Source organism: Lagenorhynchus albirostris, chromosome 6 (assembly GCF_949774975.1).
Source record: "Lagenorhynchus albirostris chromosome 6, mLagAlb1.1, whole genome shotgun sequence".
In the NCBI taxonomy this organism is placed as follows: domain Eukaryota; kingdom Metazoa; phylum Chordata; class Mammalia; order Artiodactyla; family Delphinidae; genus Lagenorhynchus; species Lagenorhynchus albirostris.
Genome location: NC_083100.1, coordinates 47,130,322 through 47,155,554, shown reverse-complemented (window position 1 = coordinate 47,155,554; position 25,233 = coordinate 47,130,322). Strand labels below are relative to the sequence as shown.

The 25,233-nt window shown below is 39.8% G+C and overlaps 1 protein-coding gene across 3 annotated transcripts in view; it reads left to right on the top strand.

The window, feature by feature from the left end:
* Nucleotides 1–4,524: 4,524 nt before the first annotated feature.
* The window catches only part of ITGAV (integrin subunit alpha V), a 93,951-nt gene continuing 73,242 nt past the window's right edge, over nucleotides 4,525–25,233 (top strand). For 2 of the 3 annotated variants that reach the window (XM_060152484.1, XM_060152486.1), the window contains exons 1-2: nucleotides 4,525–4,966; nucleotides 15,298–15,428. In XM_060152484.1, the coding sequence (XP_060008467.1) occupies nucleotides 4,782–4,966; nucleotides 15,298–15,428 (316 nt within the window). In that variant the 5' untranslated portion in view covers nucleotides 4,525–4,781. The remainder of the gene's footprint in view (nucleotides 4,967–15,297; nucleotides 15,429–25,233) is intronic. The other variant, XM_060152487.1, reaches the window with a different exon arrangement.

Below are 25,233 nucleotides of genomic sequence, written 5' to 3'. Positions count from 1 at the left end.
CATACATGTACATTCTTAGGATTTTTATACAAAAGTAATCAATATGGTCTTTTCAGTTTGACCTTTAAGTCCCATGATATTAAAGAGAAAAGATGAAAATTTAAAAACCAGATTGTATGAGATGAATAAACTAAATGCATGTTGGAGAGAAAAGAAATATATAGATGGTGAAATGTTACCTATTAATCAGGACAGATCTTAATCTTTTGACAATACATGTTTTCTTTGGCTTACCAACATACTCAGTGCTGAGTGGAAAAAATCCAAAGAAGTTTCCTGGATAGTAAATATTTCTATTAAGCAATAGTCCATTTAAGTTAAATCCATTAAAAACAAAAGAGTTTAGAGAAGAGCTGCATTTTTGTTTTTGAAACTTTGAAAGATTAGTTATCCATGTCTTGTTCTTTAAACAAGGGAATGAAGATATTTCCACATTTTTCCCAGCATTTATCTCAGACTTCTCAAGTTTGTAACTAACTTTTCCTAGTACGTGGAAAAAGTGTTCTAAATGCCACAAATAATTGATTTCCTACTGTTATGAAAATATAAATATATTACTTATAGATGAGGATGAAAAACAATTCTCCTCCTTGATATTCATGGATGTGAGCCAATTTCTCCTTAGTGGACATCATTATTCTGCCTAGTGTGGGGGAAGGAGATAAGAATGAGACCAGATGACTTTGTTCCATGGGGGCTGTCAACAACCACCCTAGTTACTCTGGGGAGGTCACTGAGGCCCCAGGTTCTCAGGGGTGGGGAGGACCTTGGAGATCATCACCAGTGCCCTTCCTTGACCACAAGGATATGGAGGTCAGAAGATGTGAAGAGATTAGAAGATGGAATATACATACGAAATTGTCTCTTCTCTTTCATATTAACATCACAAAAAATTCACTTACAACTATTTTCTTCATAATAAAACTTTAGTAGGTTAAGACGATTTCTAGTCTTTACTACCATTGTTCAGTTACTCTTTTATAATTTCTTCTTAGACAAACCTTGCCAAGTTAGTGATGAATACAACCAATAATAAAGTTTGATTAAAATATTTTATTGGTAAACATGCTACAGCATGGATTAAGGGTAAAGATAATTTAAGTAAACTTTCAGATCACTTTGAATATATTACCCTTTTATCTTTGTTATCCTTGTATTGTTATATTATGTATCTTTATACCGTAAGAGGCAACTTAGTGCTAATGGGTGTGAGCTTGGAGTCTGACCATCATGCATTCAAAATCTGCCTCTGCCACACTACCTTTGTGACCTTGGAAAAATTATTCGATCTAGTAGAGAATCAGTTTCTTCGTCTTTAAATTGGGCATATTAATAGAAACTAACAAATGACTTAATATATACACAAAATACTTAGCACAGTTCCCAGTACATAATGAATATACTTAATAAAAATGTTAGTTATTATTGTCTCTGAACAATGGAATTAATTCCATTGCTGTGCTCAGTGTTGAGCTCAGAGGATACAAAAGCAAAAGGCATGGTTCCTGATAGAAGGCTTCCTAGAGGACATGATGATGCCTGATACACATCTTGAAAAGAGAGTAAGAAATAGCCAGGTAGAGGGCATTGTGTAGGTTTGTATGTGGCAGAAGGATGAAGGCTGATTGAGGAGGAGGGCTAATGTTTTCTAGGAAGATAGAGACCTGTGAACAAAGATGGCATTCTGGGGACACCGTAAATAATTTAATATGTAATTGATTTAATATGGCTAAAAGTACTTTGTGAGGTGGGGAGTGGTAAGGGCATGACAGTGAGTAAGATCATGCTGGGGATGTGTCGGATGAGAAATGCAGTGAATCAAACACAGACACCAGGACAACCCTAACATTGAAGGAGCAGATTAGGAAACAAAGCCCAGAAAGGAGACAAGTTTTCTGCCTTCCTTCTCTTCTCTTCCACACACCCAAGGGCTGGCGGGGATCTTTTGTGATACAGAGAGGAAAAGGCAGCTCTCTGTAGGGTACATAGAAGTAGAAATATAATGCTGTACCCATGAAAGTTATATAATGTAATAAACCAATGTTATCTCAATAAAAATAAATATAAAAAAGAAAGGCAGTACTGGGGGTGATGTGGCCAAGTAAATCTCCCTAATAAATAGCTGGGAGAGGAGAGGCAAGCGAGAGTTGGACAAAAAAGCAATGCAACAAACACTGTAGGGTCTGTTGGGTTTAGTGGATTAAGGGCTGTAGAGAAATGGAGAGTGGAAAAAGGGGATTTCAAAAGGGTTTCTGTGGATTATGAACTGAATCCTCCTTGATGTCAGCTGAAAAATAAAAATTTGAAATTCCTCTTAAATTATTTTATGGTAACTGGACTGAGCTCCTTTGATAAGAAAACTGAGGCACATAATGATTGGAGTCATTTGCCTAGGGTCACAAAACTAATTGAACTCAGGCATTTGAATTTATAGAAATCAGTAGAATCAAGATTTTAATCATAGGATAAAGCAATAGGGGGTAAAATTCAAAGTCAAAATCCTTTTACTATTTACTATTTTATTTTCTCTGTAAAAAGTGATTATACTTAATGTCAATATATAGTTGTCTTAAATTGGAAAATTGTTATAATGTAGTTTAAAGAGTGCCATGGGAATGGGGGAGGGGCATAGGTTTTCATCTGTAGCATAAAATACACTCTTTCCCTCTCCTATACATACAGTACCCAGCACATTGTGGATTCTGAATAAGCGCTGGCTGAATTGATATGTACTGTAATAAACTCCCTCAATTTGCAAGTTGCTGGATAGATGACCGCTCAAGCCTGACTACTCTGTTACAAAAATGCCTGCATTTACAACCCTGGGTGCCTTAAGATACTGGCTTATCCTGGTTCACAGTCTCCTCATAGAAATGTGGTCCTCATTCACTCAAGTTTCAGGGGGCACATGCATGTTGCCATGGCTTTGGCTTTTTCCTTTTCCTGGTTTTCTCATTTCTTCCCTCCACACCTCTGGTCTGTTGGACCTCTGTCCTGCATCAGATGTTGAGGAGTGAGAGAGCTTACTGGGTCCAGTCAGCGTTCAAACACTCTTCTCCCCTCCCTATCTGGGTGGATTTCCAAGGGGATTGGTTCTCAGGCTTTTAAGGCATAAATGACCCTTTGGGTTTGTGTGTACATACCCGTGGCCTCTCTGTGTACCACAGAACATGGTGAGGAGAAAGGTACATTTGTATTTATGTGTAAGTATTTGTGTAGGATTGCCTGTCTCACATGGTAATTTCCTTTAGGCAAGTGCTGGACCGTATCTTGTAAAACATGCCTGAGGTTTTGCTGCATATCTTTTAGTCACATTTAAAAATCAAAATATATGATGCAATGAAGTACTATATATTCAAATTAGAGACTTCAATTTACGTACATATCCCTTCACAGGATTAAACTCAATTAATGTGCATTGTAATTGAGTGTTAATAGTTACATTCGAAATTACTGTTCTAATACTTGTAAGTTTTTAAGATCCAAAAAGTGCTATTTATACTGTTTTGTTCACCAAATTCTTTAGCACGTGATACAGAATATGGGGAAGTCACTTCTCTGGGCAAAGTTTACTCATCATTTCATCTCCATTCATTCATTCATTCAACATTTTAATGATTGCTTACTGTCTGCCTGGCAAGGTGCTAGGACTTGTGAATATAAAGGAGAAGGTCAAGGTTCCTTCCTCAGTCCCGCTGGCGGGGGCCTGGATGGAAAACACCAGCAGCAAGCAAGCCCCAAGGGACCCCAAGGTGCATATTCCTTCTTCCAACTCTAAAATCGTATTTCTACCCAAATGTCCTAAATCAACCAGTTAGTTATCCGAATCATGCGACTTCCCCTAATAAACTAGGAATAAGGTTTCGACTAATCTGATGTGATTTAAAACGATTTCTGCTGATTCTTTGCCTTGCCCATCCTTTCGTGGACGGCTGAAGTTCAGCTTTAATACAACTTGCCTGGAAGAGGCTGTGCTAGCATTCTGAAAGTTTATAATTAAGTTCAGTGTTTGCGTGTGGGCTCGAGTGGGGAGGAAAACGACCATAATTATAGAGTTTCGGTTGTGAGTGCCTGCGAGGCTTTTAAGTAGCAGAAACACGAGAAACGGATAAAGCTTTCCTCACTTTTAAATAAAAGTCGCACAGGAGTTGCCGGCGGCATTCGGGTGCCCTTGGCGCTCTGTTGGACGCGGGCGGGTTGGGACGCTTGAGCATCTCCCCCCACCCCGCCACCTCCCTCCTCCCGGTCCTGGGTCTGAGGCCCTAGTCCAGGAGTGCTCCCAGAGGGCTCTGAGCGTCTGGGGCCTCGGTACAGGAGCTCTGTTCTCGGGACAGGAGACGACAGCGCGCGCGGAAGTGCGCTCGACTTGTCCCAGGCCGAGGCCGACTCTCTTCCCCCACTTCCTCCTGCGCGTTGGCTCAGCCTCCGGGGCGGCTCCTCCTCCTGCTCTGCCTCCTCCCACAGGCCGCGGCAGCGCTCTGGCTGGGGGTGCGGCGCCCAGACCAGCAGTCCCGAGCCCGAGGCGCGGCGCTGAGCGGCCGAGCGAGAGGGAGGCGAGGGGCCGCCCGCGCTGCTATCCCCGCCCCGCGCGCCCTGCGCCCCACTTCCCGGGCGGCCGCTCGGGAGCTCAGCCCTCCTGCTTCCCCCGGCGCTGTCCGGGACTCGCCGGGAAGCGAGCAGCTGGCAAGTTTCGGCGCGCGCAGGCGGCGGGCCGCGGGCACCGTGCGCTCCGGGCGGGGTGGCCGCGTCTCCGGGCTCGGCGCCCCGCGCGCACTTCGGCGATGGCTTCCCTGCCGCGGCGGCGGCTGCGCCTTCGCCCCCGCCGCCTCCTTCTCCTTCTCCCCGGATTCCTGCTGCCTCTTTGCGGCGCCTTCAATCTAGATGTGGACAGTCCTGCGGAGTACTCTGGCCCCGAGGGAAGTTACTTCGGCTTCGCGGTTGATTTCTTCGTACCCAGCGCGTCTTCGTAAGTGGCCGCACTTGGAAGGGGAGTCGGCCCCCTCCCCCATCGCGCGCACCCACCCTGCGATTTCCCACAGGGAGAGATCTCTGCAAGAGATCCCGGCGCCTTTCTGTCCGTTTCCTCTAACCCTCCCTGCCCCCACTGGGCGATTTAGGTTCTGGGTGGATGAAATGCTTGGGGGAGGTGAACCCGCGCACCTCCCACCACCCAGTTCCCCCTTCTCCTCTCCTCAGAGGGAGCGCTTTGAAGCAGACCTGTGCTTGAAATTAGGGGAAAGTCGGAAATCAACAAAGGCTGGTATGGCTGGACACCGCGCCGCCTTTGCCGGTGTCCGGGACTTGGTCAATTTCATTTCCGAACTTCTTTTTCTCCCGTACTAGTTAGCCTTCCCTGGAGTCTTTTTGTTTTTTGGCTTCACAGACTTAAACACCCGTGTTTTTCGCTCTTCCTAAACAAGCCCTTCCCAATTCTTTACTCCTCTCAGTCTGATTCTGTTTCTCCTCATCTCCTTTTCCAGACATTCTGATGACTAAAATGACCATTCTGTCGTAGTAAATTCATTGTGTCTTATCTCTGAGACTGTCAAACCTTTGCACATTTGAGGGTGAACAGATGAATTGGATGTGTCATCTGTTCTTTTTATAGTGATTCATTATTTAGGTCATTGTTCAGAAAGAACAAGCATGTTTGCTGAGTTTTCACTCACTAAAGGTCATTTGAATACTGTAGTATTTAAGAATTCAGTTATGTTTCAAATTGCCAGCGTTTCGCGTTGCACAGGATTTGGAACAGAGTTATTGTCATTATTGGATTAAAAGTTGTCTCTGACCTTACCGAACGCTGACGTCATTCTCACCACACCACCCCCTTTTTTAGCGTTAGAAATACTGATGTAATGTGTTCCCTGGATGTCTTCTGATGTTTAAATCTTGTTTCCAAGAGGGAGAACTGTTCTTAGAGTTCTTTCTAAGCTCTTAGAAATTGTAACAACGTATTTTTGTTCTTAATTTTTTTCTATACTTTAAAGTATGGTTTTTTTTGGGGGGAGAGGGAGGATAATTGTAATGGTCATTACTTGTTAGTACTATTTTTCCTATTCATACATGCCTAATTTGAGGATGATCTAAATATTTTTCCATGACTCTTACAACATTCGTCAGGATGTATGCTTTTATAGTGCAGAGGATTTTAGTTGCTTCCAAGGGTGCTGTTTTGGATTTAATTTCTACAGAAATTCTAATAATTTTGAAAATATATATTGTCTTTTGTCAAGAGTTGGTACTTAGAGTAGCCAGAGTTAGCACTTAAATACTTAAAAATTGATGGAGTGGTTTGCAAATGTTGCTCTTGATTCGGTGGCAACCCTCTGAGTTCTGTAGTGTAAAGACACATGACAAAATGATAAACTTTAAGTGTTTTTACTATGGAAAATGCAGTAATACTGAACTGTTAGCATATTTCCTATTTTTGGTTGCGAGGCTGGATGGCTAATTTGTGATTAGTCATTGTAGTTGTTGAATATACTATGACCTCACAGGTTTGTTTACATGACCTCCCACGTGGGCCTTTAATGGTAAGGTAAAATTGAACTTGGTTTGGTTTCATATAACATTTTGAAACTTTCTTCAGTGACTTTATTACTGATAGACTAGTGAGGTCTAGGTATAGCCTAAATAAAAAATATAAATCAACTTTGAGATTAAAAAACCCCAAAATATATGTAAACAAAGGTTTCTACTTCTGAGCTTTTCAGGTTTAACAAAGATTAATGCAAACTTATGCTTAATTTTGTAAAAGGGTACTTTTAAAGTTAACAAGCATTGGAATCCAGGGTGCATGAGGATGCCATTTACAATATTACCAGCTGCATTTATTGTTGTTATTTGGTGTGATAATAAACTTCTAAAGGGAAAAAAAATTCACATAATAGAAAAGTGCTAATTAAAGTTTCCTTTCTTCTGAAGGAAGAGTGCTAGTTTAATGAGGAAGCAAGGGTAATGAGATCTCCTGCTGCTTCCGGTTTCTATAGGTGTCTAAATACCTCTGGCAAGCTATAGAACTGTTTTCTGTCTCATTTTTCTTGTTTCTTGTTACAGAAAATTGTTATTGAATTATCCATATTGTTGTGAAAACTAATGAATCAATGTTAATTAAAAAGAAGGAAAAAGAAAGTACTAAGCAAAAACATTAAGGTGACTCCACAATAAAATTCCTCCAGAAATGAGTCTTAGGTTTGAAGTGAAAAGTCACAAAAATTATGATTTGAAAAATATAGAAAACAAACTTATGGTTACCAAAGAGGAAAGGTGGGGGGGATAAATTAGGATTTGGAGATTAGAAGATACAAACTACTATATATAAAATAAATAAACAACAAGGATTTACTGTATAGCACAGGAAACTATATTCAATATCCTGTAATAAACTATAATGGAAAAGAATATGAAAAAGAACATATACATTATATGAATATGTGTGTATAACTGAATCACTTTGCTGTACATCAGAAACTAACACAACACTGTAAATTAGCTATACTTAAAAAGAAAAAAATTGTGAAAAATAAAACATTAGCACTCCCTATTATTTTTCCTGTATGAATTAATTTATGGTGACTATATTGCCAAAATTAACGTAAAATTTAAATACTGTATACAGGCCAAGAACTAAAGGCATGTTTTTCTTGTGGAGAATAATTGGAGAAATTAAAAATTACACCCTAGGCTTAGTTATAAAAATGATATCTTACATTGCTTGACCTATTTTATAATTTACAAAGCACTTTTACTTGTGATATCTCATTTTACTCTACACCACAGAGCACCAGGGGAAATAGGGAAGCAGATAAATTCACGCTTACAGAACAGGAAACTGAAGCCGGAAGAGTTTGCAGCCTTTAGCTGTTTGAGTGGGATGGTGTGGGGTAAGGGAAAAGATGGGAACAAAACGCAGAGGAAATGAAATTCAAATTACATTTAATTTTTCGTATTCAAATTTTAAAATTTTAAGAAAATGAATAATTTTCTTACTTTTAAGATATGTTATACAGTTCTCATTTTACATATATATTTATTTTAAAATAATGCTATAGTGAGCAACACCGGATTACAAGACTTGCTTTTTCCCCTGTTAAACACTGTTGGAGCCTTATTTACAGTTACTTCATGTCCTGTGACCCCAAAGACAAGGTGTGGGTGAGTGTGCCCTGGTCGCAGAAGGTCCCACAGAACATACAATGGTTCTCAATCCTAACTTCCTATTTGCAACACTTGGAGAGCTTTTAAAACCATACTGCTGCCCTGGCTTCATCTTCGATCTAAAAGCAGAGCTCTAACTTTATATTCAACAGCCTGTGGATCATTTCTTCTTGAGTAGAAAGAATTTTACAAAAAATGAACTCTTTTTCACCAAGTGATGTCAGTTGTACGTCTGTTTCTATTAATGGTCGCCGTGCAAATAATTTCATATTCCTCCCTCTCATTTTCTATTTTTCTTTGTCTCTCCTACTGGACACCCCTAATATTAGTCAGTGATTAGTCACCAGGCAGAAGATCCTAGAAATTCTTCCTTGTTAATGTTTCTTTTTTTTATTATTATTAATTTATTTATTATTTATTTTTGGCTGCATTGGGGCTTTGTTGCTGGGTGCAGCTTTCTCTAGTTGCAGCGAGCGGGGGCTACTCTTCCTTGTGGTGCGTGGGCTTCTCATTGCAGGTTTCAGTAGTTGTGGCTCGTGGGCTCTAGAGGGCAGGCTCAGTAGTTGTGGCGCACGGGCTTAGTTGCTCCGCGGCATGTGGGATCTTCCCGGACCAGGGCTCGAACCTGTGTCCCCTGTACTGGCAGGCAAATTCTTAACCACTGTGCCACCAGGGAAGCCCTTGTTAATGTTTCTTGCATCCATCTCTGCTTTGCACTTGTAGTTTGACCAGTCGTTACAAGCGTGGTCTGTGGCACTCAGGTCATCACCCCTCTGCCCATCATTTAGCTCTCAGACCTGCAAAACGTCTTACATGTTTCTAATAGTTTTATCTTTCTGAAGCATCTTTTGATCCTGGTATTCTGCTGCTAAAATTTCCTCGAAAATGTTCTCATGTCCAGAGATAAAGTCCAAACTGCTTAAACTGAATGAAGGCCCCTTTCAGTCTGTCCCAGTCTGCATCTACTTTTAAAAGCTTATGTCCCGTTTCTCTCTTCACCTTTGTAACCATCTTCACAACCCTTTACAAAGCGACACCAGCTTATTTTACTGTGGCTCTGGCTATATTGGTTCTTCTTTCTTTTTTAAAAATATTTATTTATTTATTTTTGCCTGCGTTGGGTCTTCTTTGCTACGCGCGGGCTTTCTCAAGTTGTGGAGAGCGGGGGCTTCTCTTAGTTGCGGTGCTGGGCTTCTCATTGTGGTGGCTTCTCTTGTTGTGGAGCACGGGGTCAAGGCGCACGGGCTTCAGTAGTTGTGGCTTGTGGGCTCAGTAGTTGTGGCTCGCAGGCTCTAGAGCGCAGGCTCAGTAGTTGTGGCGCACAGGCTTAGTTGCTCCGCGGCATGTGGGTTCTTCCCGGACCAGGGACCAGGGCTCGAACCTGTGTCCCCTGCATTGGCATGTGGATTCTTAACCACTGTACCACCAGGGAAGCCCCTGGTTCTTTTTTCTTATCATAAATAATATATATGCATAGATTCTATCATCATTATATATTTAGAAGGCAAATCCTATGTTGATTTCTCCTGCTTAAGGCCCAAGGTTTATAGGATACTATAGAAGAGAAGGGAAAATGTATAGGATTTATAGTTAATGCATCTGTTTTACATCACATAAATGTTGACTGTAGCTTTTTTTTTTTTTAGTGAAAGGTAAATGAGACTGGAATTATAGCTCTTAAGTAACATTCAGTAACACGTTTCTTTCTATATACGTATATGATAATTTTTCAGAAGTTCCTTTTGGTGAAGCCTCACTGGTCAGCCAGAGTCAGCCAAAATATATTAACCATGCTATATCTTGGAAAAGTCAGTGCTGAAAGCAGCCAAATAACTTAGTTCATTTGGAGACTTTGAAAAATGTACTTGTCATTGTTTGGCTGGTTGTCTCTCCTTGGTAGTCAAGGTCATGTTCCCTGAAGCAGCTGCCCTTAAAGTACACTTTGGATTGAAAGTGCATCCGAAGGGCATCCTCCTGGTTGGCTTCTCGAATCCTCTTGTCTCTCCCATCCTCTTCCCCTTCCTCCCCCTCTCCGTTACTACCTCCCCTTTCTTCTCTCCTTCTCCCTCCCTTGCCCTTGCTCTGCTACCTCTCCTCCCTCCATCGTTCTGTCCCTCCCTCTCTCCCTTCTCCCCCACTTTCCCTCCCTCCCTCTTTCTTCTTCTCTTACCCCTCTTCCCCCAAACACACATTGCTACTCTTTATCTTTCAGAATTTCTTGGCATGATATTAATGGCTTGCTCATATATGTAAACCTTAATTTTAAAGTCATTTAATGAAAATGATTCGAGTCATTTAAAAAGAATGGTGAGGGGCTTCCCTGGTGGCGCAGTGGTTGAGAGTCCGCCTGCCGATGCAGGGGACACGGGTTCGTGCCCCGGTCCGGGAAGATCCCACACGCCGCGGAGCGGCTGGGCCCGTGAGCCATGGCCGCTGAGCCTGCGCGTCCAGAGCCTGTGCTCCGCAACGGGAGAGGCCACAGCAGAGAGAGGCCCGCGTACCGCAAAAATAAATAAATAAATAAATAATAAAAAGAATGGTGAGGATGGGGATCCTGATACTGTTCTTGGGCAAACTTTTTGGAAGGGAGATGGATTCTGTCAGGAGGAAGTTGCAAGCATATGAAACTAAGTTGCTCAGCTTCAGATTTTTGCTGCTTACCAGAGAAATCTCTGTCAGCCTCAGCTAACTCTGTGTATCTTCCCCAACTCTCCACCATTGTCAGGAAATGTTGCAAGCCAACCATTACCTATCCTTTTTTTTTTCTCTCTCGAGAGCTTGCGTTTGGGTTAATTAATGGCCCTTGAAAACAGATTTTAACTTTTATTCCTGCTTTATTAAGGAGTATTTTATTGTTTTTAGTTCTGCTGTCATCATCTTGTATTTTTATGATGCGTTCACATTTTCTAAGTTTACTTTTATCTAAACTATCCACATTCAGAAATTTTCTTTTTTAAGTAATTGTAGTGGGCATTGTTATTTCCATTCAATAGAACAGGAAACTGAGGCTCAGAGATTTAAAGTGACTTTCTCAATTGATTTATATGGTGACTGGAACCTTTAGCCCCAAACTGCCCATTAGACAATGCTGCTTATATTGCGAAATTTTTTCTGGTCTGTCACTTCTTTTACTTTAATTAAGCTGTTGTAGACATTCATTAGACATTCCTAGATGAACTTCAAGTCGTAATGATTTAATATTTTTGCAAGGCGTTTCATTAACAGGCTGTTTTTTGTTATTGTGGCAGAAAGACACAGACATAAAATTCACCCTCCCGACACATTAACAGGCTTTTGTTTTCTGTAATATGTGTTGCTTTTATAGTCCTTAATTTTCTCATATAGCATCTTTCACCATTCGGTACCCTTTAATCTCTACAAATACTTAATTTTTCTCTCCACACCTCCCTCTTAGGACTTAACATTTGTCTAAGGCAGTCTTACTGTCTTTATCTCTCCATTTTTCTCTTTTAAAACTTTCTATAACACTCTTAAAAGGAACTTAAATATCATGTTGACACTTTGCACAAAGAACTTTATTTCTCAGCTTTTTCCCCTCATTAACCTAGCACTTAGAAACTGAGAATGTTCACACATTCCTTTTATATTATTCTACCATTTCTGTGGCATTTCACCAATGTGCAAGACTGCACATGAAGGTATGCTTAGGAAAACTTGATGAACACCCATATTAGTACATCTAATTACCATCATTTCATGCCTATAATGTGCAAATGGTCTGATGAAAAGCAGCAGTCTTGTTCCTGATCCTATCCAAGGAACTAGAGCTCTGTGCTGCCAATAGTGAGTGCAGTTTCCATTCAGAACTCTCCTCGACGCCCTTTTTTCTGTCTTTGCTGAAGTCTGTGTCCCCTAATAACTTTCCAGCCCTCTCTGTCTTTAGTGCCAAGTAAAGAAAGTATCTGAAATCCAAAATTAAGAAGAGAAACGTTACAGAAAAAAATTATTTTAAGGATAATTTAAATAATCAGATGTTTATTAGAGGATGATTTCTGCATTCTACAGGGGTTGGTGATAGTGGAGATGGCTTTTTATGTATGGCTGTTTTGATTGAGACTTATAACTATCAAATTTACTTGCTACTCAGTTGTCAATTTAAAAAGCTTTTCTTGAGTGCTTGTTATGTGGCAGCACAAAGATGACTGAGGGTCCCCTCCATTCAAGGAAGCAGTTTATCATAAGGTAGGAAGAAGTGCTTTGATAAAAAAGTATTAAAGATTCTGTAGTGTGCCATGTGAGGACAGTCCAGAAATGAGTTTGCTTGTAGGTTTCTAGGCAAATTCTGAGAATCAGCTCCTGTCCTGATCTCCTGGAACTGGCCATTATCCACAATATGAAAATCATACACATACCTGTGCTCGTATTACCCTTATTAGGGCTATTGCAGGAATGAGCCTATGCCTCTTCAGATGTAGACCTGAAAAGTATACTTATCTGAAATATTTTTTTTTTGCCTATCATGTACTAAAACATCATTTAATCCAGATGGGGAGGGGCAGTTTTGTGATTTTGTGGCCAAATTTTTGACCTGTTGAAAAAGGTAAATTTCATATATGTGTGTGTGTGTATAATTTAGCTGTTAACCAGCTCTGCTGTAGAAAAGGAGGGCATAATGATACTTAGCTGCTCTCTTATTCATGGAGGCTGAGGGCTATCTTAGTCAGCTTTATAATATTTCTTGCTGAATGAAAACTAAGTTGGCTATGAGGAGAAAGAGCCAGCATTGGTGTTCTACTGATGCCAACTATGACTGCATAAAGCTTTATTAAACAGGGTGTGGTTTGGTTGGGAGTTTTGTCTTTATCTTGAGTATGGAGTTTTAAGATAAGTGTACGAAAACGGGGTTCCAGCATTTCATGCAGCCATCTTTTGACTGGTCTAAATATGATTTAGCAGATACATCCAGAAGAAATGAAATTGATAAATAAAAGTTAAAATGAAAGCATTCCATATTTAAGATGTAGGTTTGTTCATAACTTCACAAAAAAGTGAAAAGCAATTATGAGTATTTTCTTTGCCAGAAGAATGTAAGTGGCTTAGTGTTTAACAAGGAAATGAAATGATAATGGTGACAGCATTTATTGAGGGCCTTCTGTGTCTATCTGTATCCTGTTTTCTTCTCCTATGTTTCAGTTAGCTGCTTCTCAGCCTCTTTTACTCTATCCTCTTTCTCTGACTTAAATGTTGTTGCTTCCTCTCTTTCCACTTCTCTCTGAAGCCTCTCCCTGTGTGAACCCATCCGTTCCAAGTTGACATTCTCAACACGTTATCTCTAAGGGCAGAACTCTCCTCAGAGCAACAGACCACCAATTAGGTGTCTCACAGGTATTTCAAGCTAACATGTTAGGAACTGAACTCTTGGTTTTCCTGTAAGTACTTAGTCTGCCTTCTGCTTCCCTACTCTCTGGGCTTTTCTAGCACAGTAAGTGGTTCTCCCATCCCTGCACTCCAGAAAGAAACCTAGGTGACGTGCTTTATTCTAATCTTCCCTTTCTACCACATTCAAGCCTCCAGCTGTTCCCGTTCATTCTACTCCAGATATTTCCCAAATCTGCCCGTCCATCTCCTTCTCCATCTGTCCTCCCAGCCTAGTTTACCGTCACCTCCTCCCTCAGGTGCTCAAAGTCTCTCGCTTTTCTTGTTCCATTTTTGCCCCCCCTCCCCCTTAATACTTTCCCCATAAGGTGCCACATTTCATTTTCTTTATTAGATTATGTCATTCCCTTGCTTTAAAAAACATTCAGAAGCTTCACGTGGACCTTATGATAAAATCCAAAAGTTTTACCTGGCTAAAGGACCTTGTGTGATTTAGCTCTTGCCAAGCTCCGCAGTTTTATCTTGTGCCATTCCCAGCTTGCTCTCCTTTAGCCACACCTCTTTCCTTGTAACTCTTGGAGACTAAGCTCTTTCCCGCCTTGAGTCTTTGTACCTCTGCCTGGGGCCCTCCCATCCACCTCTCCATCCCACTCACTTAGCCCCTCACTCCCAACACACAGACACTCCTTGGCGACCTTCTTCTAATCCCGTACATCTCAATTTACTTAGAGGTAAATCCCTTTGCTGCTTTATCTGAAAGAGGTCTCTTCTCCCTGTTCTTGAAAGATAACTTCCTTAGACATCCCTTTATCCAAAGGAAGTGTCTCCCCTCCATTCCTTAGAGGTAACTTCCCTTAATCTAAAGAAGGTCTCCTCTCCTTGTTCCCAAATAATACCTCTCAGCCAATTGTTGGTTCTTTCGTAGCACTTGTAACAGTGACTAATTTTCTTGGCAAGTTTCTGGATTTCTTCCCAAAGGGAATGTAAGCTCCACTGAGAGCAGGAACCAAGATTGTCTTATTCATCCTCGTTTCTCTAGTGCCCACCCATATCTGTGCCTTAGTAGAGGAGACACTCAATCCATATTTTTTTTTCTGAATGAATAGAAACAACTAAAGAAAAGATCTCTTTTACTTAAAAATCTGACTCCTGATTATTTTGTCTTTTGCTAATTTTATCCTGTTAAGAAATTGAATAGTGCTTCTATTCTTTGACCAGGAATTGATTAGATTAATCCAGTGAAAAAAGACATTCGTTAGTCACTATTAAAAAAAAAATTGAAGTATGTAGTTTTAAAACAAGATAAGTTTTCCCAATGGAAAAATGATAATATTTAAAATTACCATACCTTAGAACCATTTATTTAGAATCATTTATTTTTTTTGTTCATTATTCAGGATATGGAAAGTGTACAGAAAAATCACACACAAAAAAAACAAAAATCAAGACAAATGTTCCTGTCTCTAGCTAGCATACATTTTAAACAAATTAATTGAGCTATAATTGACATATAATAAACTGTACCTATTCAAAGTATACAGTTTGGCCAGCATAAATTTTTAAATGACATATAACCCTGAAGTTGCCTTATAATGTGTTACTAGGATGAGTAAACTATATTGAATAATGTATGTATGTAAAAGAGCACCAAGTGAATAATGAAGGTGGATTATGCTCTCAGTGAGTGGTTTTTAAAGAATATTTGTAGATAAAATCAAGAGAATGATTGCTCTTCCTAAGTCATAAGATATTATTTATGCTTTTGCCACTTAAAGTCTTGTCTTGCCTTTTGTATTTTAGCAGGATGTTTCTTCTGGTGGGAGCTCCCAAAGCAAACACTACCCAGCCTGGGATCGTGGAAGGAGGGCAAGTCCTCAAGTGTGACTGGTCTTCTCACCGTGGGTGCCAGCCAATTGAATTTGATGCGACAGGTAAATGTTGATGCCGTGGTCCCTTTTCTTAATTTCTGTTATTTGATATTTTCCGCCTACCTTTGCCTCTCCCCATTTGAATAGAATTTTATTTTTTTAATAAACTTATTTATTTATTTATTTTTGGCTGTGTTGGGTCTTCGTTGTGGTGCGGTGCGCGGGCTTCTCATTGCAGTGGCTTCTCTTGTTGTGGAGCACAGGCTCTAGGCTTGTGGGCTTCAGTAGTTGTGGCACGTGGGCTCAGTAGTTGTGGCTCACGGGCTCTAGAGCACAGGCTCAGTAGTTGTGGCGCACGGGCTTAGTCGCTCCGCAGCATGTGGGATCTTCCCAGACCAGGGCTCGAACCTGTGTCCCCTGCATTGGCAGGCAGATTGTTAACCACTGCACCACCAGGGAAGTCCCTCCCCATTTGATATGTTTCAAAATATGATTTAATTTTTGAAAGTACTTGCTTTAGCTTAAATGTAACAATTTAGTGAAGTAATATGTATCAGCACTTCAGATCCCCAGAGAAAGTTATATAAAGACAAATGACTTATTATATGATTTTTTTGTACAGTTTTGTGGCATATAAAAGCCTTAAAAATATATTGTGTTTCCACACTGCTTTGGATGTCTTCAACTTCCCTGATAATGTCAATCTGCAGAAGTCTGGGGAGAATCTGTTAAAATGTTTTTGCACCTCTTCTGAGAAAGGCTTTTGTCCTTTCTCTTGTCAGCAAAATTGACTCACTGACTCCTTAATCGTGAAATAATCTAAAGTCTTGGGTTGTGCTGTCAAAACCAGTTGAGGAATATATTGTATTCAAGTAGATTTGGTTGACTTAAAAAACAAATTCTTATCCAAAATTTATTGGGAAAATAATATGTTATGGTTCTGATAACATTAAATTTTTATCTAACAGAGACAAATTCAAGTGTCAGATTGTGGTGGTAAGGAGGAAAATAGCATAAGGAAGATGACAAATAAGAAATAAGTTTTACATTTACATCAGTAAAATAAAATATACATAATCCTGTATACATTTGTATTGATATATTTATCCACATATGTGAAAATTTAGAGACTCCTCAAAGAAATAGTGTGACATTCTTCTGGTACAATAGTTCTGCAAAATTTTTTACCAGTTTTGATTTGCTGGCTTTGACAAAATATTTTAAGATAAGCCTGAAGAAAATTAATATTTTTTTCCATATTGTTATTTCTTGCTGGTTCTGAAACATATTCATTCTGGGAATTATAATACCAGTGAAACAGAAATCATGTTGTGGACTGTTACATTTGATATCGTGACCAGTACCAAAATGAGTGTCGTTAAGCCAGTTCTTCACAGGGATTGGGTCACATGTTTGCTTTTTTCCATTTGAAACTATCTACATTAAACTTTGTTGTTTTTTCCATATATGACTGGCATTTGGAAAACCCCAAGAGTATGTAAATAGGCTCAATTTTACCACAAATGGAGAAATATACCTGGGATCCAGGATGTTATGGGTCAGGGCATTTATATCTTCTAACAACATGTGAACACTAATAAAAAAATGTTGAACTGTTCAGATATATTTCTGTATTCAACACCACAGGTTTTGTGCAGTGCCAGATAATTTATTACTGGTCATTTTGAAATTTGGCTTTAGTATTATTTTTATTGAAAAAATTTCAGACGGTCCAAGAGGGTAGACAGTGAAAAAATAGGACTTGCTCACATTAGCCTGCTTAGAGGCAATCACTTTAAATAGTTTCTTTGATCTTCCTAGAATTTTCTTATTCCTATATATCTGTATATCCTTAAAAAAAAAAACTCACAAATAGGAATATACTAAATATTACTATTAGCTACCTGACTCAGCCCCCCGCCCCTCCCTGCCCAATATAATCTCTCGTAGACATATATAGATTTACCTCATTCTTTGAAAACCACTGATAGTATTGTGTTTTATAGTATATATAGCCTAAATTATTTAACTCATATTTCCTGTTGATGGACATTTAGATTGTTTCTGTTTTTTTTGTAATTTTAAACACTGCTATAGTGAAAATGTTATACACAGGTATTTGTGCAAGTGTGTGAATATGTATGATAAAGTCCTAGCAGGATTTTTAGATCAAAGTATATGTATTGTTTTAATACTACAAAGCTACAGTAATCAAAACAGTGTGGTATTGGTACAAAAACAGACATGGATCAATGGAACAGAATAGAGATCCCAGAAATAAACCCACACACCTACAGTCAATTAATCTTCAACAAAGGTGGCAAGAATGTAAAATGGGAAAAAGACAGTCTCTTCAGCAGGTCGTGCTGAGAAAGTTGGACAGCTGCATGTAAATCAATGAAGTTAAAACACACCCTCAAACCATGCACAAAAATAAACTCAAAATGGCTTAAAGACTTAAACATAAGACATGACACCATAAAACCCCTAGAAGAGAGCATAGGCAAAACATTCTCTTACATAAATCGTACCAGTGTTTTCTTAGGTCAGTCTCCCAAGGCAATATAGATAAAAATAAACAAATGGGACCTAATCAAACTTACAAGCTTTTGCATAGCAAAGGAAACCATAAAAAAAACAAAAAGACAACCTACGGAATGGGAGAAAATATTTGCAAATGATGTGACGACAAGGGCCTAATCTCCAAAATATACAAATGGCTCATACAGCTCAACAACAACAAAAATAACAACCCAATTGAAAAATGGACAGAAGACCTTAATAGACATTTCTCCAGAGAAGATATACAGATGGCCAGTAGGCACATGAAAAGATGCTCAATATTACTAATTATTAGAGAAATGCAAATCAAAACTGCAATGAGGTACCACCTCACACTGGTCAGATTGGCCATCATTAAAAAGTCTACAAATAACAAATGCTGGAGAGGGTGTGGAGAAAAGGGAAACCTCCTACACTGTTGGTGGGAATGTAAGTTGGTGCAGCCACTATGGAAAGCAGTGTGGAGGTTCCTCAGAAAACTAAAAATAGAACTACCATATGATCCAGCAATCCCACTCCTGGGCATATACCTGGACAAAACTTTAATTCAAAAAGATACACCCCCCCATGTGCATAGCAGTACTATTCTCAATAGCCAAAACATGGAAACAACCTAAATGTCCATCAACAGATGAATGGATAAAGAAGATGTGGTACATATATGCAATGGAATACTACTCAGCCATGAAAAAGAATGAAATAATAACATTTGCAGCAACATGGATGCAACTAGAGATTATGATACTAAGTGAAGTAAGTCAGAAGGAGAAAGACCAATACCATATGTCACTTTTAGGTGGAATTTAAAATATGGCACAAATGAACCTATCTACAAAACAGAAACAGACTCATAGACATAGAGAACAGACTTGTGGTTGCCAAGGGGGAGGGGGCTGGGGGAGGGAAGGACTGGGAGTGTGGGATTAGCCGGTGTAAACTGTTATATATAGGATGGATAAACAACAAGGCCCTACTGTATAACACAGGGAACTGTATTCGTTATCCTGTGATAAACCATAATGGGAAAGAATATAAAAAAAGGAATGTCTACATGTGTAGAACTGAGTTACTTTGCTGTATAGTAGAGATTGGCACAACATTGTAAATCAGCTATAGTTCAATGAAAAAAAGGTATATGTACTGTTTTGATAGAAATTGCAAATTATTTTTCACAGAAGTTTACAAAGCTCCAGTGTTTTCTGACATCCATGCCAATACCATTTATCACCATATTTTTTATCTTTGTCAATTTTATATTATATATCATATCATTATTCTATGTATTATATATGTATAATTTATATATGTAATATATTATTATATTATTTTATATTATATTAATTTGTATTCCTTTAATTAACAGTAAGACTAATCACCTTTGCATTTGTTTGTAAGCCATAGTATTCCTTTTCCTCTGAGCCACTTTTAATATATTTGCACATATTTTCTGTTGATTAGTGGATTAAAAAAAATGAATCTCAGTTGATGGCACTCCATCCTTTTGGTTAGTTAGGCCAAAATTTGGAGTCATGCTTGACATAAAATCTCAGCAAGTCATAGTCTAACTGCTTCTTTGTCCTTCTGCTGCTAACATCCTAGTTCAAGCCACAATTGTCTTTCACCTGGACTGTTGCCCTGGGCTCCTGAATTAGTAAAGGAAAGAGATGGCACACTTAAATTGGGATAGTTTGAGGAGCTTTTAGTAAGGGGACTATTTACAAAGTAAGTGGGCACTAGTTAAAATTTGGCCTCTAAGCCTGAAGGGAGAAAGGGAAGGGAGCAGTTACCAGAATCCAGGCAGTGGGGCGAGCCACGTGAGGGAACTGTGGCTTTTGTCAGAGGACAGTAGCCAGCCCAAGGTGACTGGAAAGAACACGGGAATAAAACCCTGGCCTCACTCTCCTTCCTCCCTTTCATCTCTGTGCGTGCTCCCCACTGGCTGAATCCAAGTGGGAGCCAGCGTGCCCGGCTGCCCATGAGTTCACACTGGTCAGTGTCGTGGGCAAAGAGCAGGGTGGGGGACGGTGGAGAGGAGACCTGGAGGGGCAGAGGGAAGAGAGCCGGCACCCCCCTCGCAGTTCTCCCCGATTCTGCCCTGGGTACCCCCTGCTGTTTGTTCTCTAGAGCAGCCAGAGTGATTCTTTTAAAATATTCAGATTATGACACTCCCGTTCAGATTCCACTAATGTCTCCCCATCTGTCCTGCAGTAGCCGAGAGGACTGAGTATTCCAGCCCACCATTTCTATCTTTACCTTCATCTTCTAGTGTTCTCCCCTTCTTCATGCTCTTCCAGCCTCACTGGAGCTCCTTGCAATGGCTTGTGAACAGTAGGCACATTTCCACCTCACCTTCCCCTGGACTGTTCCCGCTGCCTGGAGCATTGATCCCTCCAGTGTACATTGGGTGCCCCTCCACCACCTCCTGTGGGAATTGCTCAAGTGTTATCTTCTTAGTAATGCTCTGACCAGCTTATTTAAAATGCCAGTTCCCCTTTTCCCACTTTGTGCTTCCATCCACTTTTCAGCTTTATTTTTTCCTTAGTACTCACATTGCTATAGAAGTTATTTATTTTTAGTTAATGCCTCTTTCTTTCAATTAGGATATGTATTCCACCGGGATAGTTTTTATCTGTTTTGTTCACTGCTGAAATCCCAGGGCCTAGAACAATGCCTGGTGCCTGGCACAAGTGGTACCCAATAAATTGAATAGATGGATGAATGAATCATAAGAGCTTTTTCTATAATGAGGAAATAACTAAAGTCCTTTCATTATATGTTTACAAATACGGATTTTTTGTTCTATTCTCTTTTTGTCCTTGCTTATGATATTTCTCTTAATCATTTTGTATAACCTCTGAGACTTCTCTTATGAAAAGAATATACAAATTGACTGCATTTTTTACATTGGAATTTTTATCCAAATAGTGTTTGAATTTAAGAAAAAAGGAGAATATAGTTTTCAATAATCTAGTCATGAGCATGTACATATATCTGGACACAGCACCATTAGACTGTGTCTTGACTGTGGAAGAAATGCTTACAACTTACAGAATCCACCTGAACTTTTCTCACACCTCTGTCCCATCTGAGCCCAAACACATAAACATCTCTGCCCCACTGATGCCTTTTATCTTCTCCGTTATCTCGAGGGAGAATAGTGGCTTTTCCCTCTTTCTCTCCCTCGCCCCTGTCTTGTGTTGGGAGACAGTAGCTGAGTGGATAAATGTGGTTTCTGAAGGCAAACTGCCTGGGACTCAAGCCCCAGCCCTGTAGTTTACAGCGGTTTAACTTGCACAAGTTACTAACAGGTTACTACCCTCTCCCTGACTGAGGCATCAACCCTGCTCCATAGGAATGCATTAAATGGAATGAGTTGATTTACATGTGTTAAGACATGTAAAGTGCTTAGTGTAGGGACTGGGCACACTATCATGGCTCACTTAGTATAAGCTGGGGTTTTTTTTGTTTTGTTTCTTGTTTTTTTTTTGCGGTACGCGGACCTCTCACTGCTGCAGCCTCTCCCATTGCGGAGCACAGGCTCCGGATGCGCAGGCCCAGCGGCCATGGCCCATGGGCCCAGCCACTCCGCGGCATATGGGATCTTCCCGGACCGGGGCACGAACCCGTGTCCCCTGCGTTGGCAGGCGGACTCTCAACCACTGCGCCACCAGGGAAGCCCAAGCTGTTTTATATTTTTATTACTTCTCCCTTCTCAGGAACCTTCTCATTTAACTCTATGTTCCTGCTCTTCCCCTGCTCCCTTCTTTTTTTTTTTTTTTTTTTGAACTTTCAAACATGGTTAATTTTTTCCTACCTGGAAAACTAATCAAAACAGCTTTCCCTTGAGCATGTGTCTTCTTTTAGCCATTTTCCTTTCTCCTTTTCTTCACAAACAGGGTATTGAACACGGTGCCTCTCTTCATCACTTCCCATGCTCAGCCATTTCAATCTGGCAGCTCCCTAAGCCCAGCCCAGCAGTGGCCCGAACTGCAATCGCTGGTGGCAGCCTCCTTCAGTGGAGACTTGATCCCTCATCTTATTGAACCTCTCTCTTATAATTCGCCTCACTCTTCATTCCTTCCATATTTAATGTCTCCACTCTTTGCCTGTCTGAAACTATTGATATCTTGTCCCCTTACTCCTCCTAACCTTTTTAAAAAAATTTTATTGAAGTATAGTTGATTTACAGTATTGTGTTAATTTCTTCTGTACAGCAAAGTGACCCAGTTATACATATGTATGTATTCTTTTTCATATTCTTTTCCATTATGGTTTGTCACAGGATATTGAATATAGTTCCCTGCCTCCTAACCTTCTTGATACTCTTGTGGAGTTTACCCTTTAACTCTTCTTTCTTCATTCACTCCATCCATATTTGCTATGCATTGTTGTGTCATGAAAAAGAAATAGGCCATGGAGTCACACAGGCCTGGGTTCAAATCCAGACTCTGCCGTTCTTCCAGTGTTACCTTGGGAAAATTACCTACCTTTCCACAGCTGTACTACATTCCCAGGGTGATCATGAAAAGTTTCAATTAGTTAGCTTATTTTCTCTACTTTATTGTGTTTCTGAATCCAGAGGAGACTTTAGTGCTTAAAAGGGCTCCATCCTCATGTTTTTAATATTTGGGAAGTAAAATTTATAAAATTATTTTATTTAAATTATCTCTTACATGATATGGTAGATATTACAACTGTTCATTAGTATCATATTTCTGGGAATAACCTCGAATTTCGGTAAGCCCCTGTGACTTTTGCTAGCCAATGAAACATGAGCAGAAGTGTGTCGTTGATGGGTGGAGGTGTTTAGAAGTTGGGGCATTGTTCTGCTTCTTCTCTTACCAGATGCCATAGTGAGTAGTGATAGTGTAAATAATAGAACCTCCCTCAGCCTGGGTCCCTGAGTGAGGAAGACATAAAGGTTAGACTCTTACTGACCCACAATGTATGTGTATAAAATAATCCTTTGTTATTTTTGACTAATAGTTATTGGGGATGCTTGTTACTATAGTGTAATGCAGCCTAACTGAATAATACACGTAGGGATATTAAAGTTGAGTAAAATTATCAGTAGTCAGCTTTTGGAAAATGGTCATTAAAACTCTTTCCTATTCTGTATGCCAACTCGATCTTCTGTTAAGTTTCTTGTTCTGTTTTACTGGGTCCTGAGTGGCTAAGTGACTAGGTATCATTGCTTATGCTAAGAATAAGCCCCTGGTTGGTATATTGCATTTAGACTGGGAGAAACTGTAAATAGACTAATAAATACCTGATGGGGAAGCCATAGCTTTGGAGTTCCCTGAGTTCAGTGACTCTTACAACTGGCATGTCCTTTGCGGGAACTCTGGAAGCTCTGGCTATGGGGTCATTACAAGAGATACCATTCCTATGGGGCAGGAGGCTTTGAAGCATGGGTAGCTGCTGTACCCACCACATCTAGTTTCTTCATACCTGAGCTGTCTCCTGATGAGGCAAAGAGAAGAGCTCTGGACAGCTGTGTGTACTGCTGCACAGGGAAGTTCATGTAAGGACTCTCATCGGGGAGGTTATGCCTGGTTCTGTACTATAGCCTCTAAATAGATTGGTGCTGTGTGTGGCCTTTGGTAGTTTTGTGAGTCTGAAAGTTTAGCTGAGCCCCGAGAAGACTTCCTGATAGTTGTTGCATCAACATTTGAAGTTTGTAACTGTTTGAAGTACTGCTCTAGGCTCATTTGTTTCTTGGGCTATTTCTCTTTAGAAAAAACAGAATAATGACTTTATCCCTTCCTGTAAAAAGAACAAACTTCAGCTAGCTCCAGGATCACCATAAAATTTTTTAGAGTAAGGTACTTTTTGGAGATACTATAAATGCTTGGTGTTAAATAGTATATTATCAATGTCCTTTCCCATTTCCTTCTTCTTCCTTTTAGATCAGGTTCTGCTATACAGGCTGTCAGTGCACTAAGTACAGCTCTTTTTCTTCATTTAGCTGAAATTTATACTTGTTTTCTTTTCTTTTCTTTTTTTTTCTGGTTATCTTATGATGTGTTTGTTTTCCTGATTAGACTGTAAACTCTCCAGAGAGGGAACAGATGTGTTTCTGCTCACCATTGTGTGCTAGTGTATGGAGAAGTGTCTGGCATATGGTAGGTTGTATATGTGTGTTTATTGCATGCAGGTGTTGGGTTCTTCGTGCAAAGCAATAAAAATTGACTTTGGCTGAATTTTGCTGAATAGGAATTTATTGGCAGGATATTGGTAACTTGTAGCTTTCTGAAAAATGAGCAAGAGAAGCTAACAGAGGAACCAGTAGTGTAGGGTTTTATTGCTATTGGAATTGCTCTTACTGACTGTGGGGCAACACCATGGGAATAATTTCTTACCCATCCCTGGCTCTCTGCAACACTTGCTAGAGATTCAAAGCTTTTATGGTAGTATCTGAGTCTAAGCCATATGCCTATGAAAGTCAGAAAAAGTCTATCTTATCTGGCACAGCTAAGAAATGATAGATTAGAGCTTGTTTAGAGAACTAAAACTTAGGGTCCTTCAAAAGAAGAAAAAGAATAGTAGTAAGAGGGTACCTTTTTCTCTTTTGGGCTGGAAAAAAAGATACTAGTCAGAAAACATCCTTTACAAATCCAGTGTGTATCTGTTACTGATCAATAATTCATGGACCAATTTTATGTTCTGTTTACCAAAGATGTACCTAGATATTAGACGATGTATAATTTAGTAGGCCATTTTATTGTGGGTCGTCACATGCATTAAGACATGTAGTAGTAGCTAAGGAAGAAAGTCTGGATTTTGGTATTAGGATAGTGTAACACTTAGTTTCTTAGCTCTTAAAGAGGAAATATGAATACTTTCAGTGTGCTTTTCTTCTTACTCCAGGCATGATTTTGGGTAGAGGGAGAGGAAGGAAGATTTCAGAAATATGTTTGGAAGACCAATCTAAATTTACTTCATTTTAACTCTGAGAAGTAGACACAAATAGATTTATACCAAAATAAATGAGGCATACCTGGAAAGTATCTAATTCTGCTTGGGGCCTTTGAGGAAGGCTTCCCAGATCGGTTGGTGATATTTTAGGTAGCTAATAAAAGATGAGGTAGAATTCACCAGATGTGGAAGAGGGTTCCAGGCAGAGGAAACAATATATGCATAGATTAGTAAAAGATGTTTATGAAGGAAAATCAACAATTCCATGTGACCCGCGTATATGCATCTATCTATAAGATTTATATGTGCAATGTGAGAGAGTTGAGAGCATGTTGAGAAATGAAGCTGGAAGTAAACTGAGGGAGGATCTAAATGAACTTTAAAGATA